Genomic DNA, 17,623 nt, shown 5'->3' with positions numbered 1-17,623 from the left:
ATTGCTTTTCAGATTAAATGACAAAGTTTCGTAAGGTAAGACTTGACTATACTGTTAATTTTTGTTGCTAATTTATTTAACAGCAGTTTTCTAATGGGTGATGAATTGGCGTGCTCGCTGGCTTGGTGTGTTTAGAAATGTTTTGTGATATTCGCTGCTGCAGCACATATTTGTGAATGAATGAATTGTGAAAGGTGGTGTTTCGTGCTGTCATGTGGGGTAGTAAATGGGGAAGGTAATCAGGAATGCCGTGCCAAAAGACTTGAAGACTGAGACTTGTGGGAAAAAATGCAAGTCCATGTCAAGTCTCGGGTCAGTTGTTTGTGAGTCCAAGTCAAGTCGCAAGTCTTTTTCTTTTGCGACTTAAGTGCGACTCGAGTCCAAGTCGCAGACTCGAGTTTCCATCTCTGGCTATTAGCCTACTATTACATGTAAATATTACAGTAAACAAACATCACAGACATTGGCAGACAGCGACAGAGGCAGATCTGGCAAAATGTCCATAACACTTCTAGAAATTACTTCCAGTTCCTGCACAGTTATTGAGGAAAACATCCCTAAAGAACTGATGAAAGGTACCGTTCAGTTACCGGTAAAAATGTGAACGGTAATCAACCCTACATACAACAGATTTTATTATTGAGAGGAAAGCGTGCAGCACTTGTTTACATATTCATGAATTAAAATAATAAAACTCAGTTGTGAATGCGTCTTTGATTGACATGTTGTCTTGAACAGTGGGTCAGTAGATGATACATGTCTCTCGAACCCCTAATATTTCACAGTAAATGTTGCCAGTTCAGTTTGAATCATAACTGAAAAGTTTTAAGTTCAGAGATGTAGTCGGTTGTGAGCTCTGAATGCTCTGATTCGATTCAAACTCTCATCTCCAGAGCAATTTAATTGTTTGGGGAATCTTAAAAAGGTGTGTGTGTGTGTGTGTGTGTGTGTGTGTGTGTGTGTGTGTGTGTGTGTGTGTAGGTACCCTCCAGAACAGCAGGAGGCGCTGGTGAAGAATGTGTTTCTGACTGGAGGAAACCTGCAGTATCCTGGACTGAAAGAACGAGTGCAGAGAGACCTGATGGCCATCAGACCCTTCCAGTCACACTTTAAGGTCTGAGCATCACAGTCACAACCGCTTCAATCATCGGGAATACCATACCATTTTTTATTTTGAATGAAAATATGTACATAAAATAAGTATAATGCCTTTCCAAAGTGGAATACCCTGGGACAGTTCATCAGGGAGAAGGACTGACTGAAGCATTAAAGGCTGATGTGTGTGTGTGTGTGTGTGTGTGTGTGTGTGTGTGTGTGTGTGTGTGTGTGTGTGTGTGTGTGTGTGTGTGTGTGTGTGTGTGTGTGTGTGTGTGTGTGTGTGTGTGTGTGTGTGTGTGTGTGTGTGTGTGTGTGTGTGTGTGTGTCTGTGTGTGTGTGTGTGTGTGTGTGTGTGTGTGTGTGTGTGTCTGGCAGGTGTCTCTGGCGAGCCGGCCGGCTCTGGACGCTTGGTTCGGGGCTTGTGAGTGGGCTCTCAGGAACTCTGCTGAAGATCAGGGCTGGATCAGCCGGCAGGATTATGAGGAGAAGGGAGGGGAATATCTGAGAGAACACTGTGCTTCAAACACCTTCATTCCCATGAAACTCCATAAACCCACAGCAGCCACAAAACACACACTGTTGGGGAAACTGGTGACGGACACAAGCCTTCCTGACACCATCAGCAACGACAACGACATCGACATCTCCTTAGTCTGATGATGGACTGGTGATCCTGCAGCATTCATGACATTTTTACACATCAGTTTGTACAGTTGACATGTATATTTGACAAAATACTACCAGTGACCAAATTTTTTGTGTGTTAGTGTACAGATTAAAGCTGGGTTCACACTGTGTGGTTTTGGCTGTCTGAGAGAAGTGTTGAGAATCCTAGATTAAAATCTGTAGTCTTTGATCATGTAGTTCACCGACTGCAGATTGATGACCGTTGCGATCAGATTTCTTGTCTGATAAATGTTTGAAGATTTGACGCAGTCTTTAGGGATGGGGAATTTTTGTCAATTTCTCATTTCGATCATCGATAGGTCTCAAAAACGAGTACTCGAGTAATTGGGGGCGGGGCTTGTGTGGGGGGCGGGGCGTCTCCGTCATGGAGATGTGAAACTATTTTAAGAGTGTTACGAAAATTAATGTTGACAAATACAAACATCACATGTCTATGAAAACATGAACATATGACTAGAAAAAATAACTGCTAGATTATCATGCAAATGGTTTTTGTTTATAGATGTTTTTTTTTTTTTTTTTACGTCTTAAATAACCCAATCAATCCTATCATTGTAATTGAACTGAAACTGTAAATAAACAGCACCCTACATAGCTTTGCTAGCTGGTTAATACACTCAACCAAACGCACCCTATATTAGATTAATCAGTGAACCTTCTTGCATCAGCACAAAAGGACACGAATGCGCACGTGAACTTGGCCGTGCTAGTTTTTACACATTTTGAATGTGCTCTTCCCTTAATAACAACGCCGATACACGGGCAACTAAAGCACAGATTTTTTTACAAAACTATTACAAATGTGTTCTCGTTATAATGTTATGAACATGACGGATTGGCTCTGTGCATCTTGCACTTAATTGTATTTTTCCTGATCAAAGTGACAGACATCACTGCGCGTTTTCGAAGGCATAATAAGAAACAACTTTAAATAAAACATAGGTCTACTGTTAAAAAATATGAGAACGAAATAACATTGCTGCCAGAGATGTATAGTAACGAAGTAGAACTACTTCACTACTGTACTTAAGTACTAAAAGGCAGTATCTGTACTTTACTAGAGTATTATTTTTTTCTCCTACTTCCACTTTTACTTCAGTACATATTTTCGATGAGTTTAATACTTTTACTCCGATATTTTTTTTATGTGCTGCATCATTACTCGTTACAATTATTAAAAAGTTACGAATCATTCTATTCCAAACCCACATTACCACTGCCAGAACAGTAGATGGCAGGTTTGATGAAGCTGAATCAAGCTATTAAGAAGACTGCGCGTGCTTCCGTTCTGCCTTTTGATCAGCTTAAAACATGGACAAACCAAAAACACCACCTTCCACCCCTTCAACTTCAAGTGATCGTGACTGTGAGAGAGAGACAGAGCGCGCGAGAGAGAGAGGTCTAATACATTAACTAATGTAATGTTAACAAATCAAACCATATTGTAAAGTGTTACAAACAAATCATTTACTCAGAACACCTCTTGAAATGAGAATATAAGTGTGCTTACCCCATTTTTTTTTATAGTAAGAGTGGTTAGTAAGATTTAATGTTAATGAACTACAGTATTTTCAGGTTATTTATATGGCAATGTGTAGAAAAATTACCTACCAACATTGTGATTGTCCTTTAGGTTAATCATTTGAAATAATAAAAACAATATGATGTTCAAACTTTTGACTACTTTCTTTAAAAACTACATAACACAATACTTGTACTTTTACTTTCAGTACTTGAGTAGTACATTTTAAAATAAACTACTTGCAATACTTAAGTACAAAAAATGTTGAATACTTTAGTACTTCTACTTAAGTGTGGTGCTTAAATAGCACTTCAACTTCTACTCAAGTCACTTTTTTGATAAGGAACTTGTACTTTTACTCAAGTCTGTGTCTCTAGTACTTTATACATCTCTGGTTGCTGCATTAATATCAATGCTTTTGAAAGAGAAATAGCTTATCTAAAAAGAATATAACGTCTCAAATAACCCAGAGTCGATAATGTCGGGCATTCCATGTGAGCTGAAACTGAAGAGAAACTCTTTGGTCATTTTTGAGCGTGATGCTAATGGTCTAATCCGATTCAGTGATCTATGCTAAAAGTGCTAGCGCCAGACCCGGAGATCGGCTGAATGGATTCGAAAACGGTAAAACTCAACTGTTTAATGCTTAGGGGAGACGGAAAATGAGCCTATTTTCAAAAAACTTCTAATCCCGTCCGAATAGGGCTTTAGTCGTCATTCATGTCAGACTGTCCGGCAATCGTGATCCCACAGTGTGACATGGCTTAAAGTGGGGATCATGTTTGTACAGTCAGACAAGTAACAGTCCTAAAGGACTATTATAAATCGCACAGTGTGCACTCGGCTTAAGAGAAAATGTGAAATACTGTTGATGATGTTCTTCAGACAGTCAAATATACACTCACCGGCCACTTTAAAAGGTACACCTGTTTAACAGCTCATTAATGCAAATGTTTAATCAGCCAATCACATGGCAGAATGTAGAGATGGTCAAGATGATCTGCTGAAGCTCAAACCGAGCACTAGAATGGGGAAAAAGGGTGATTTAAGGGACTTTGAATTTGGGATGGTTGTTGAATATTTCAGAAAATGCTGATCTACTGGGATTTTCATGCACAACCAACTCTTGGGTTTACAGAGAATGGTTCGAAAAAGAGGAAATATCCAGTCTGGCCATTCTCCTCTGACATCAACAAGACAATAGTAACTCAAATAAGCACTCGTTACACCCGGGGTCTGCAGAAGAGCATCTCTGAACACACCCAACCTTGAAGCAGACGGGCTACAGCAGCAGAAGACACACCAGTGCCAAACTGAAGCTACAATTCACACTGGCTCACCTAGTCTGGATCTGAAAAAGTGGCCTGCTCTGACTAGTAGGGTCAGAACCATTGGTGAACCACATGAAAGCATGGATCTGGTGTAATGGGGTGTTTTATATTTTCTTGGCACACTTTGGGCCCCTTAGTACCAATTGAGCATTGTTTTCAAATCCACAGCCTACATGAGTAGCCCACATGTCATAAAGCTCAAATCATCTCAAACTAGTTTCTCACCAGATCCCAATCCAATAGAGCAGCTTTGGGATGTGCCTGAATGGCAGATTCACATCGTGGATGTGCAGCCGATAAATCTGCAACTGTGTATCATGTCAATTAGAGTGCGGATCGGGCCGCATTTTTCTGTCCGAGCCCGGCCCTCGTCCGACAGGCATTAAGATATTTATGTCCGAGCCCGAATGTGGCGCACAGACTCTTCATAGATGTGAAATTGCTGTTTTGTTTTGCACCGGCAGTGATAGGGTTAACAAAGGGAGTTCAGAGGGGCGGAAACAAATCCTGAAGACGGGTGCGCTTGAGTGAGAGTGTGTTCATCTTCATTCTGATTAAAAGTTCGGAAACCTCCCTTGTCTGTCATTCTTCAGACATTACATTTTTTTTTTCTCATACTAATGACACATGTGCGTTTGTTCGTGTGGAAAGCCGGCTTTTATTAAGCAACTGTAGGAAGGCATTCTGAAATGATTACAGATGAGCGCATCAGCGCGCACACGGGGAAACAAATACACACGTTAACACGGGGCCCAATCAAATAGCCAATTGTGAAACCAAAATTAAATGAACAAAAGTCTACCAAAAATGGACCAGCTAACAGAACAAAACATCAACGTAACACAAATGCAGCTTATTGAAGTGAAAATCACTCTTACCATTTTTCTCGAAAACTGTATGGCTACTAAACTGCAACATGGGATTTATTTACATAATCCATCCATCAAAGTTTAGGCTAATCCAGGTTATTATGCAGAAAAAGGATTGCATCAATTGTGGATGGCTTCAAGGCTGTCCTCTGCTCGATGGTCCTGCCAGTCACATGTAGCCTAATAATATGCAATATGCATGTGTTGCGCGCTGGTTGCGCGTTGTCACAGCTACATAAACAAATTTCAGCGCACAGGAAGACGAATGTTAAGGTAATATTTTTAATTTATTTTAATCACAAAAACATCAAGTTAAAAAGGCCCATTGGCTACCTACATAAGCTGTTTTAAATTTCAGATGTTCAATGCCTTAAGGTAGGCCTATTTATTAACCAGACAAAAGTTCTTTGACGTTCGCAGAATGTTGAAGAATTCTGGGTTTATCTTAGCTGTCGCTTCAGTGCAGAATAGCCACAGAGCTATACAATAAGCACGATCTCCCAAGACACTACAATAGGCTACTAATAATTCATTAATAAGGGCTGTTTTCTTGTACAAAATTAAATATTTTCAGTTAAATGTACAGTGTTAGACATGTAAAAAAGCCAAGATTCTAAAGATCAAATGCATGACACGGAAGGCTATTTTCACAGACTAACACACGTCGCGTCTCTGGCGTAGACTACAGTATTTAAAATAGCATATGCATTAGTTATATTCTCAATTTAATTTACAGAACAATTCCTGCAAATATTTTAGGTTAACTGTAGTCTATAGAAGAGACTAGGATTAGTTTGTCTGTGATATCGTCCATCGGCACAACCCTAATATATAATAAATAACACTGTCAATTTATGACTCTTTTTTGGGTCGGGACGATTTTCACCTTTATCGTGCGTCGTTTGTCGTGAGGTGCGAGACGCGATAAACCTCTCGCAATCGGATGGTCGGATGAATTTCTGGCATGACAGAAATTCTGGTCGCTCCTCGTGAGGTTATCGCACAGCTGAAGCAGAGCTACAAACTGATTGCTCTATTTCTCATCACTGCGCCTGCGCGAAAGCAGAAGTTGAACCATTTCATCTTTAATGCAGCAAGAAAGAAAACGAAAAGAGGGAGATCTTTAAGTTCTGTAGGCAGTTATCAAATAGCAGAAATTTAGCAAACTGTTGCTTGCCTCCAGTTCGTGTTGTAAAATGGATAATCTAAGACGTTTCAAACCACCGTGAAGCCTACAGCGCCTCTTTTATTCATTTAACTTTAAACATTAATTTACTTGTTTTACTTTCACAAATTATTTAATTTACTATTATTTAATATTTACTTAATTTTATTATCATGGGAAAAATGTGAACCGTTGTCCATCATTTGACAAAAGAAAAGAATGACAAAATGTCACGGCGCAATATATAGGTTTTTTTTTCTTTTCGTTTTAAATCATGAAGGCGAGTCAGTGGATATCACGCAAAAATGCAATGTGCGCGAAAGTCGGTGAAAGTGAAAGTCAAATCTGACGAGCTTTCGGCGCATAACCTATTCTCACAGAGACAAGATTCATCTTCTTTAAAATATGCTGATATACCTATAACTGTCTTAATTTATATTCTTAATATTTCTCTTGTGGCCCATATTGTGAAACAAATTAGAAGAGAAGTATAGGCCCATTTTGTGTTAAACAAGTTGTTTTTGAAATAAAGCTACTCTTACTTTCTGATAATACTGATATTATTGCAGTGTTCTGACATATAGACTAATAATCATTTTAATTATAGGCCTATAAATCCTTGTTTAATTGGGAAAAATGTATTTAAATAATGAGGAGTAATTAAGCTAATCTATCTATTCTTTTAGTATGCAGTGTGTCGGTTATGCATTGATGCGTTATAAAATTAGCGCAGGGGCAAATTAAATGTAATATCAATTTAATAATAAAAGTAGGCCTACCCTAATAATAATGTTCATTTATTTACATAAATTGTAAATGCTAAATGCTCTTGATATCGATGATGCATTTGATAGGCTATCTCTCTATTATAGGTTTTTTCGCGCATATTTCACTCGTACAGTGTGAGCAGTCAAGTCGCACTCGACGATCGGACCGCACAGTGTGAGCACATAAACCATGAGCTTTGGCTTTACATCGCATGCGATCTACTCGTACAGTGTGAGTAGATTACCTTGCTGAAATCGCACAGTGTATGCCCAGCTTAAAATAGTTGGACCCAGAGGTTCAGGCCCTCGAGTTTTTTGCTCCAAACCCTGATCAAACACACCTGAGCAAGCTAATCAAATGTCTTCAGGGTTACTTGAAAATGACTCGCAGGTGAGTGTGGTCAGGGAGCAAAACTCTGCAGGAAAGTGGATCTAAACAGCCAATCAGTTACAATCCTTGAGATTGGCTCGGGACATCCATAAAAAAATACTTCTAAAACATTTATTAATCTTAGTTAATGTTAATTTCAACATTTACTAATATTATTAAAAAATCAAAGTTGTAACTGTATTATTTAATGAGCTAACATAAACTCATTTTTAACTAACTTTAACAAAGAATACTTTTGTAACAAATGTAGAAATTGCTAACTGTTAATGTTAGTTAATGCATGAACTAACATTAATGAGACCTTATTGTAACGTGTTACCTATTGTTCTTTATAATTCTTTGTATTTGTACAATTTGTAATTGTATTTAAAAAGTGATTAAATCTGTTATAGGATGACTACAGTAACTCAAATTCATTGAATCCTCATCATTTCTAATGAAGCATGCTGGAATTAATTTCTCTCTGATCACAAACAGAGTAAACAGGCTAATTAATTAATTAATAAAAATGATAAAAAAAATGTATTGTTTTAATCAACACACAATAGCAGTCTCAATCCCAAAGTATACTTCTTTTGACTCGTACGCGTGTTCACAGGCGTTCAACGCATGACCAGTGTTTTTTTATATATGACTTTGATGTTCATGGTCATTTTGACCCTCATATACCCCTTTTCCACCAAAGCAGAGCCAGAGCTAGATCGGAGCCAGAGCCTAGTTTCAAATCGGTTCTTTGTGTTTCCACACCCAAAGCCCCAGCTCCGAGCCAGGAAAAGTGGTTCTTAAGTAGCACCAAAACATTGCTGGGCTAGAACAGGGCTAGAAGAACCGATTCCGTCAGGCGCTGGGGGCGGAGTCAACAAGACCAACACAAACTGGAGATCCGCCATTTTTGAAATAGCAGCTAATGGAGCTAACAGCTGCTGCTCGTTTGTAATCTCCGTCTTTACAAATTACGGCGAACTGCATGAATGCGTTGGATTCGCTGTGTTTTCGCTGTGTTTTGATGCCGATGTAGGATCGTAGGCTTGTTCGCAGCGGTGCTGTGCAGAGACCGATCGCCGTATGATAACGAGTCCAGCGAGAGCACACGACTCCTCATGCTTTTGATTCACTCATGCGTTTTTTTTAATATCCTACGTGGATCGGTCTGCACAGCGCCGATGCATCTCGAACAAGCCTGGTGTGTGTGTGTTTCCCACTGCTCAGGGTTGCCAGGTTTTCCCAACAAAACCCGCCCAATTGCTACTCAAAACAAGCCCAATCGCGTTTCAGGGGGGCTTCCCCGGTAAAAATCACATTTGGGGGTAAAATATGTGTCTTTTTGGCATGGTTGCCTACTAAAATTCGCATTCCCGGGGCTAAATATCACATAACTGGGGTCGCTTCAACGCGCGGACATGAAAAACAGCCCACGGCAACAGTGATGAAGGAGCCCAATTCCACGGGAACACCGTGGACTTGGCAACACTGCCGCTGCCTCGCTAGCGTTGCTGAGAAAGATGAGGCGTATACAGTGACGTAAGATCTGGCTCTGTTGTGGCTCTCAGCATGTGGAAAAGCAAACGGTTCTTAGAAGGTTCCTCAGTCGAACCAACTATGAACTGGGATTAGCTCTGGCTCTGAACTAGCTCTAGCACTGCCTTGGTGGAAAAGGGGAATTGGCAGCTGTTCCAAAGCAACTGTACAGACCCAAAATAACAAAATTTCTTTTATGTATGTCAGGGCTCTTCAACTCCAGTCCTAAAGAGCGAGGGTATTGCGGAGTGCAGCTCTAACCCTAACCAAACACACTCGAACAACCTAAATCACTGTGTTGAGAATGAATTGCAAATTACAGGCAGATAGGTTAAAAACTTTGTCAGACACAGATAGTAAAAATGAGCTCTCAAGCAATCTGAAATACCACTGTAACAAAACCGTTTTATGTTGGATTTTCAAAGAGCCAGAGCCAAAAAATATATATATTCTCACTCCCCTGTGAGGGAATAATGAGCTGTCCCACAGAGGGACAGAGACAGCAGGAAAAATGAGCTCCAAACGGTTAACAGTAAAGGAAGTTTGCCAAATATGGGGTAACACTTTACAATAACAGTACATGAATAATCATGTATTAATACATGAATTAATAGTTAATTCAACATGAACTCATGATTAGTGAAGATATGAACTAATCATGAACAAATGAGGAGCTATCATGAACTAAGACAAGAGTCATAAGGATTCATGCATGAATAACAGCAGCATTAATACATGTTAGTACATGCATTAATTAACATGTATGGGTAAACTAAACCAAACAGGCTTTCTAAGAATGAATAACAAATATTTTGACTTTGAAATACATTTTAAAATGTATTCTTGTCATAATTTAAACCATTTTCATCAGAAGCTTCATCATAAATATTACTGAAAGCCACAGGAATGGTTTTTCATTACTTTCACTGATCACCCTTATCAAACATAGAAAACACTAAATCTGCTATATTTTATCTCATAAAGTCTGTTTTGTGATATTCTCTTTCCCATCAAACTAAACCTACTGTGACTTATAACAGTTCCTGAGAAATCAGTTCCCAAAAAATAACCAAACAGGAAACATTCAGTAAAGTCAGGAAGTGAGGGATCGTCTGCTGGGATCTGTACAGTTCTCTCTCCACTCAGACACAGGCCCTGATGATACTGTACCTCCATTCTCTTAACTGGGCTGAATACTAGTTATACTAGTTACATGTGTATTTGATAGTAAGTCTATGATAAATCATGAGCTGAATTTGATAAGTAGTTAACAGTGAATTAATCATGATGTGCCCCCTCAAGTAAAGTCATGACACAATGATGCATTAACAATTCCTTCATTACAAAATGAATAAACATATACACTAAGAATCCTTATTCCTTTACACCCTAGGTACAAAAAAAACAAAGATAAACATTATTTGTAGGCTAGTTCTTTTATTTATATTTATATAATTAAACATATATGGACTTAAAAGAAAGCCCAAACATACCTGTAAAGACACACATAAAGCATGTTTACATGTAAAACAGGGCACATCCACCGGCTAATGCTATTCGAAGTATATAAGTAAACATTTAAACAATTAAAAAATACAGTTATTAAAGTACACACCTCCAGAAATATCCCAATACAACAATCATACAAACATGTCTTAAATTATTATTTCGGTTAACCAAAGCAGTCGACATATATTATTTGATGAAAATGCCAGCAATACCGAAGGAACACAACTAACGCGCTAGGAGCACCGAGAGCGCCACTAATGAGTGTCCCACCAGAAACAAACCCTACATACTGTAGTCCCGGGAAGAAAACTAGCAGTGACTTAACGTAGCCTAATTGAACTATAAAAATCTGAAAACGGTTAATATCAAATTAAAGTGATTAGTGATAGTTATTAGTCTATTTTCCACGTTTGATTAGACATATGTGTGTAATTAATGGCTCACAAAAATGGCTAAAAATCACAAAGCTGCAGATATAGGCTATTACAGTTTAACTTATGACAATATTAAATCACATGTTTAATTCAAAGTCAGAGTACTTCTTATTTATTCTTAAGGAGCCTGTTTGATTTAGTTTAACCATACATGTTAATTAATGCATTAATTATCAAACATGTACCAACATGTGTTAATGCTGCTGTTATTCATGCATGAATCCTTATGACTCCTGTCTAAGTTCATGATAGCTCCTCATTTGTTCATGATTAGGTCATATCTTCACTAATCATGAGTTCATGTTTAATTAACTATTAATTAATGTATTAATACATGATTATTCATGTACTGTTATTGTAAAGTGTTACCGTGATGTCTTCATAGGATATTTTCATACACCTTACACAAAATGTGCCTGATCACTTCAGGATGATCTTCATGAATTGTTTTGAGTAATTGTCATAATGTAATGCAGACTCTGCAGAGAGACAATTACTGATATATGGGGCAGATAAGTTTTAGGATTGTGCACATGCACATGCAGAAGTAAGAACAAAGCTCAGTTTATGCTAAATTGGGTGGAGTCTAATGCTGCCTTCACATGCTCTTGGAATTATCGTAAATACAAGTTTCCTAGGTAAAAATTGCTCATGAACGCCCTCCCATTTCGAACTTGAATGTGATGGGCTCGTAATCACGACTTCAGAAGTGGTAATTATCACATGTCCAATAGCACGTGAAGGTAGCATAAAAACAATCCTGGATATTTTACCAACATAGCAAGTTACACAAACATGGTTTAACAAAACTACAAAATTTTACAATATGTCTTATGAAATGTATTGCGACACTATTATATTTGATTACTTTCATCATGACCATTCATTTACACCACATCAAGGTTTATTTAATGAAGCAAGTGGTCACATTTTTCCAATAGTGTTCATGCATTAGGATAACAATCATTTCATTATGAATTCACTTGATATCACGCACTGTACCACAGCATATGGCACCAAAATAATTATAATACATTGCTTACACAGCTAAAAATGACACATTTTTATACAAAGCATAAATTAACTAACAGTATGACAAAGCATGAGAAAAAAACCTATTGCTCAGTTTTTGGATTTTCTACTTTGAATTGATAGGGCCACTGTGCTTAACTATAATGCATTCTATGAATATTTGGCTATTCTTTCCTATTTGCCTTCCTTTTATTCATTATAATGATGACAAATTCATAGAATACATTAAGCCATCATACATTTTGGCCTTTTCTCAATATGCGTTCTTGTCTGTACTTGTGAAACGTCATCAGTCGCTGCCCAAGTACTGTCCAATTCAAAGTTCACATCCAGCCAAGTACAGTTCAAATCCCTGGATGTGTTCTTGATCTGCCCCTTTTATCAAGGATGCATCGAGATGTGACTTGTGCGGACTTGAGACAGACAGGTATCCCAGAATGCACCTCGCACCAACCAGCAAGCGTCAATAGCCGATGAGAAAACCCCCATCACTTAAAAATACTACTGTTATTGTGTCACGAAATGTAGTTTTAAGAGTTTTTCAGGCGAGAATGTGCTTGTTTCAAGCTCAATTCTGTGGTTTATTTATAAAGATAGCGCCTATTTGAAAATTTGATCTGACGTTTTCGGAGTTGTGAGATCCAGTCGACCAGCGGGCGCTCAGCGCTCATTAACCCCGCCTAGAACAGCCTTTCCTCGGCTAGTCTTTCAGACGTTGGCCACTGGCTCTGATGTCTCTGTAGTGGTTAAACATGAGAGATAATTAATCTTGTGTAGATATAATTGGTCTTTGGTCTCATGAATCTATCATTTGTTCCCTGGCAAATCGTTCTGGCTGAGGGCAAAGTGAAGTTTCATAACTTTACATATTTAGGCTTTACCGTTGTAGCCTACTAGCAATGACTTTGTATGTTTGACTGAATTGTTTGCTTTATTTCTTATTGTATAGCTTCTCATACTTTTTACTTATACATTTATAATGGCTATTATTGATCATTAAAACTGACATCTTAAATTTTTGCACGCTAAGAGAAAAGTTGGCATTTACATCATATTGATCAGAACACTTTGACACTGAGCAACACACAAAAAACACCCACACTGCAGTGTAGCGACGATATTCATACAGTATTTTCTTTACTTAGCAACACTTACACAATAAATACCAAAGTGCGTGAGACACGACAGTTATAAGTCAACTATCATGATTACTGGTTAAATACATACAAATTAAGTTTATTTTCATATTAATCGCAACATACATTTATCATTCAGTTTAGGGCTTTTGAATTGGACAGATTAAATTGAGATTTTTAATTAATAATTTTGAGGCAGATATACTGAGCACCAATATTTTAGATTTAAGATCAGCCATATACAGAGCACTGATATTTTTACATGCCCTTGCCACTTTTAATATACTGCATCAATGTACTAAACTATACACATTTCAGACAATTTACGTTGTGAAAACAAACTCTAAATTAAAAAGTTAACAATGAATACATTAATGAAGATCATGACACTAGGGAGAGAAAAAGAGAGATTAGAAGCTCTAAAACTGCCCAAGCCCTCAACTACAACTGCTTTTAAATCTACCCCAAATTTTAGTTAAACAGTCAATGCCTACAGAAGTGACATTAAGACACAGTAACTGACTCAACCAATTTGGCACCAAAACCTAGATGGCACCCCTTTACCAAGTTAAATGACCTCAACTAGCATGGAGTTCCATCCTTTGAATGTTGCTTAAACACAAGCACAAGAAAAATTGCTTTTTTAAAAACATTTATTAGAATTTTATATTCTGGAAGACATCACTTTGCATAGTGTGGCAAGTTTCTAGAGACCCTTAGCGGAGTAGCGGCTTGAGAAAGGGTTTGTTGTATAGCTGGCATCTGACCCAGATTCACGTAGAGCCTGTGCAGACTGCGGGATACCGAGTTTGTCATTTGCATAGGACCCAGGGGTGTACTTGCTAGAGGGGCTTAGAGAATTAAGAGAAGAACCGCCATAGCTGGTGCTACCACCCTGTGCAGAAACAAACACTCCAGGATCTCCTGAAGAGGGGCCTCCTGCTGATGACAGGGAAGAGAACCAACTCTGCACTGGAGAGCTTTGAGACAGAGAGCTAAACGGTGATGCAGCTGTACCTGAGGTCTGAATACCTTGTGAAGGCTGCAATCTTTGAGACTTCTGGCCTTGGTGTACAAAATAGCTTTGAAGTGCTTGGCTGGACTGTCTGGCAACACCTTGGGGTGAGGATAGTGCTACACTTGGATACGAGGCTGGAGACCCAGAGGCAAACTGGCTTGAGGTACCTTGGTGCTGGAGTGATCCACCATCAGTGGTGCTGCCTTGCAAGTTGAAGGGAGTAGAGGACCCCGGCTGGGTGTCATAACTAGAGGTAAACTGATTCTGTGAACTCTGGACAGTAGCAGACTGGCTGACAGCCCCTTGAGGTGAGGATAGCGCTACACTTGGATATGAGGATGGAGACCCGGAGGCAAACTGGCTGGAGGTACCTTGGTGCTGGAGTGATCCACCATAAGTGGTGCTGCCTTGCAAGTTGAAGGGAGTAGAGGACCCTGACTGGGTGCCAGAGCTACCGGTGGAGGTAGAGGTAAACTGCTTCCATGGCCTCTGGACTTTAGCAGACTGGCTGACAGCCCATTGGGGTGAGGATAGCGCTACACTTGGATACGAGGCTGGAGACCCATAAGTGGTGCTGCCTTGCAAGTTGAAGGGAGTAGAGGACCCTGACTGGGTGCCAGAGCTACCGGTGGAGGTAGAGGTAAACTGCTTCCATGGCCTCTGGACTTTAGCAGACTGGCTGACAGCCCATTGGGGTGAGGATAGCGCTACACTTGGATATGAGGATGGAGACCCGGAGGCAAACTGGCTGGAGGTACCTTGGTGCTGGAGTGATCCACCATAAGTGGTGCTGCCTTGCAAGTTGAAGGGAGTAGAGGACCCTGACTGGGTGCCAGAGCTACCGGTGGAGGTAGAGGTAAACTGCTTCCATGGCCTCTGGACTTTAGCAGACTGGCTGACAGCCCATTGGGGTGAGGATAGCGCTACACTTGGATACGAGGCTGGAGACCCATAAGTGGTGCTGCCTTGCAAGTTGAAGGGAGTAGAGGACCCTGACTGGGTGCCAGAGCTACCGGTGGAGGTAGAGGTAAACTGCTTCCATGGCCTCTGGACTTTAGCAGACTGGCTGACAGCCCATTGGGGTGAGGATAGCGCTACACTTGGATATGAGGATGGAGACCCGGAGGCAAACTGGCTGGAGGTACCTTGGTGCTGGAGTGATCCACCATAAGTGGTGCTGCCTTGCAAGTTGAAGGGAGTAGAGGACCCTGACTGGGTGCCAGAGCTACCGGTGGAGGTAGAGGTAAACTGCTTCCATGGCCTCTGGACTTTAGCAGACTGGCTGACAGCCCATTGGGGTGAGGATAGCGCTACACTTGGATATGAGGATGGAGACCCGGAGGCAAACTGGCTGGAGGTACCTTGGTGCTGGAGTGATCCACCATAAGTGGTGCTGCCTTGCAAGTTGAAGGGAGTAGAGGACCCTGACTGGGTGCCAGAGCTACCGGTGGAGGTAGAGGTAAACTGCTTCCATGGCCTCTGGACAGTAGCAGACTGGCTGACAGAACCTTGAGGTGAGGATAGTGCTACACTTGGATATGAGGCTGGAGACCCATAAGTGTTGCTGCCTTGCAAGTTGAAGGGAGTAGAGGACCCTGACTGGGTGCCAGAGCTACCGGTGGAGGTAGAGGTAAACTGCTTCCATGGCCTCTGGACTTTAGCAGACTGGCTGACAGCCCATTGGGGTGAGGATAGCGCTACACTTGGATACGAGGCTGGAGACCCATAAGTGGTGCTGCCTTGCAAGTTGAAGGGAGTAGAGGACCCTGACTGGGTGCCAGAGCTACCGGTGGAGGTAGAGGTAAACTGCTTCCATGGCCTCTGGACTTTAGCAGACTGGCTGACAGCCCATTGGGGTGAGGATAGCGCTACACTTGGATATGAGGATGGAGACCCGGAGGCAAACTGGCTGGAGGTACCTTGGTGCTGGAGTGATCCACCATAAGTGGTGCTGCCTTGCAAGTTGAAGGGAGTAGAGGACCCTGACTGGGTGCCAGAGCTACCGGTGGAGGTAGAGGTAAACTGCTTCCATGGCCTCTGGACTTTAGCAGACTGGCTGACAGCCCATTGGGGTGAGGATAGCGCTACACTTGGATATGAGGATGGAGACCCGGAGGCAAACTGGCTGGAGGTACCTTGGTGCTGGAGTGATCCACCATAAGTGGTGCTGCCTTGCAAGTTGAAGGGAGTAGAGGACCCTGACTGGGTGCCAGAGCTACCGGTGGAGGTAGAGGTAAACTGCTTCCATGGCCTCTGGACAGTAGCAGACTGGCTGACAGAACCTTGAGGTGAGGATAGTGCTACACTTGGATATGAGGCTGGAGACCCATAAGTGTTGCTGCCTTGCAAGTTGAAGGGAGTAGAGGACCCCGGCTGGGTGTCATAACTAGAGGTAAACTGATTCTGTGAACTCTGGACAGTAGCAGACTGGCTGACAGAACCTTGAGGTGAGGATAGTGCTACACTTGGATATGAGGATGGAGACCCATAAGTGTTGCTGCCTTGCAAGTTGAAGGGAGTAGAGGACCCTGACTGAGTGCCAGAGCTACCGGTGAAGGTAGAGGTAAACTGCTTCCATGGCCTCTGGACAGTAGCAGACTCGCTGACAGAACCTTGGGGTGAGGATAGTGCTACACTTTGATATGAGGAAGGAGACCCAGATTCACCTGTCGATTCATGGCTGCTAGAAACACCACCATTAACAAACTGGAGTAAGTTCAGCTCTTTCAGGGGTCCCATTTCTTCAGGCAAAATCCCAGTCACAGGGACCTCTGAGTCAGAGGACTGGACTGCATGAGATGAGAAAGCATAATCAGAAGGTTGGTGGTTGGCATTTGAAGAAGCACCACCTGTGAATTAGAAAGAAAAAAAATAGAAGGCTTTGTAGACAAACAAACCTGTCTTAGATCCTTGACAAGACAGGAAAAGTCAAACAAATCTTACCTTTAAATCCATAAGCATTACTCAAAAGCAGGATGATTACAAACAAGGGTAACCTACAAGTAAAAATATAAAAATGTTAAACAATGTAAATTAATTATATGGGGAATCATTCACAAACACAGATTGAATGAATAAACTCACTGTTTCCACCCTTGATCCATGGTGGAAAAAAAAAACCCTGAGTACTCCAAAACCCCAACATT

The 17,623-nt window shown here is 40.7% G+C and overlaps 1 protein-coding gene across 1 annotated transcript in view; it reads left to right on the top strand.

The window, feature by feature from the left end:
* actr5 (actin related protein 5) overlaps window positions 1–5,212 on the top strand; it is a 31,281-nt gene extending 26,069 nt beyond the window's left edge. The window contains exons 8-9 of the mRNA XM_079822583.1: window positions 982–1,114; window positions 1,474–5,212. Coding sequence (XP_079678709.1) covers window positions 982–1,114; window positions 1,474–1,755 — 415 coding nt within the window. The 3' untranslated portion in view covers window positions 1,756–5,212. The remainder of the gene's footprint in view (window positions 1–981; window positions 1,115–1,473) is intronic.
* Window positions 5,213–17,623: the final 12,411 nt, after the last annotated feature.

The sequence above is a fragment of the Gobio gobio genome (genome assembly GCF_949357685.1).
Source record: "Gobio gobio genome assembly, chromosome: 7".
Taxonomy (NCBI): Eukaryota; Metazoa; Chordata; class Actinopteri; order Cypriniformes; family Gobionidae; genus Gobio; species Gobio gobio.
This window is presented reverse-complemented; position numbering and strand designations above follow the sequence as displayed.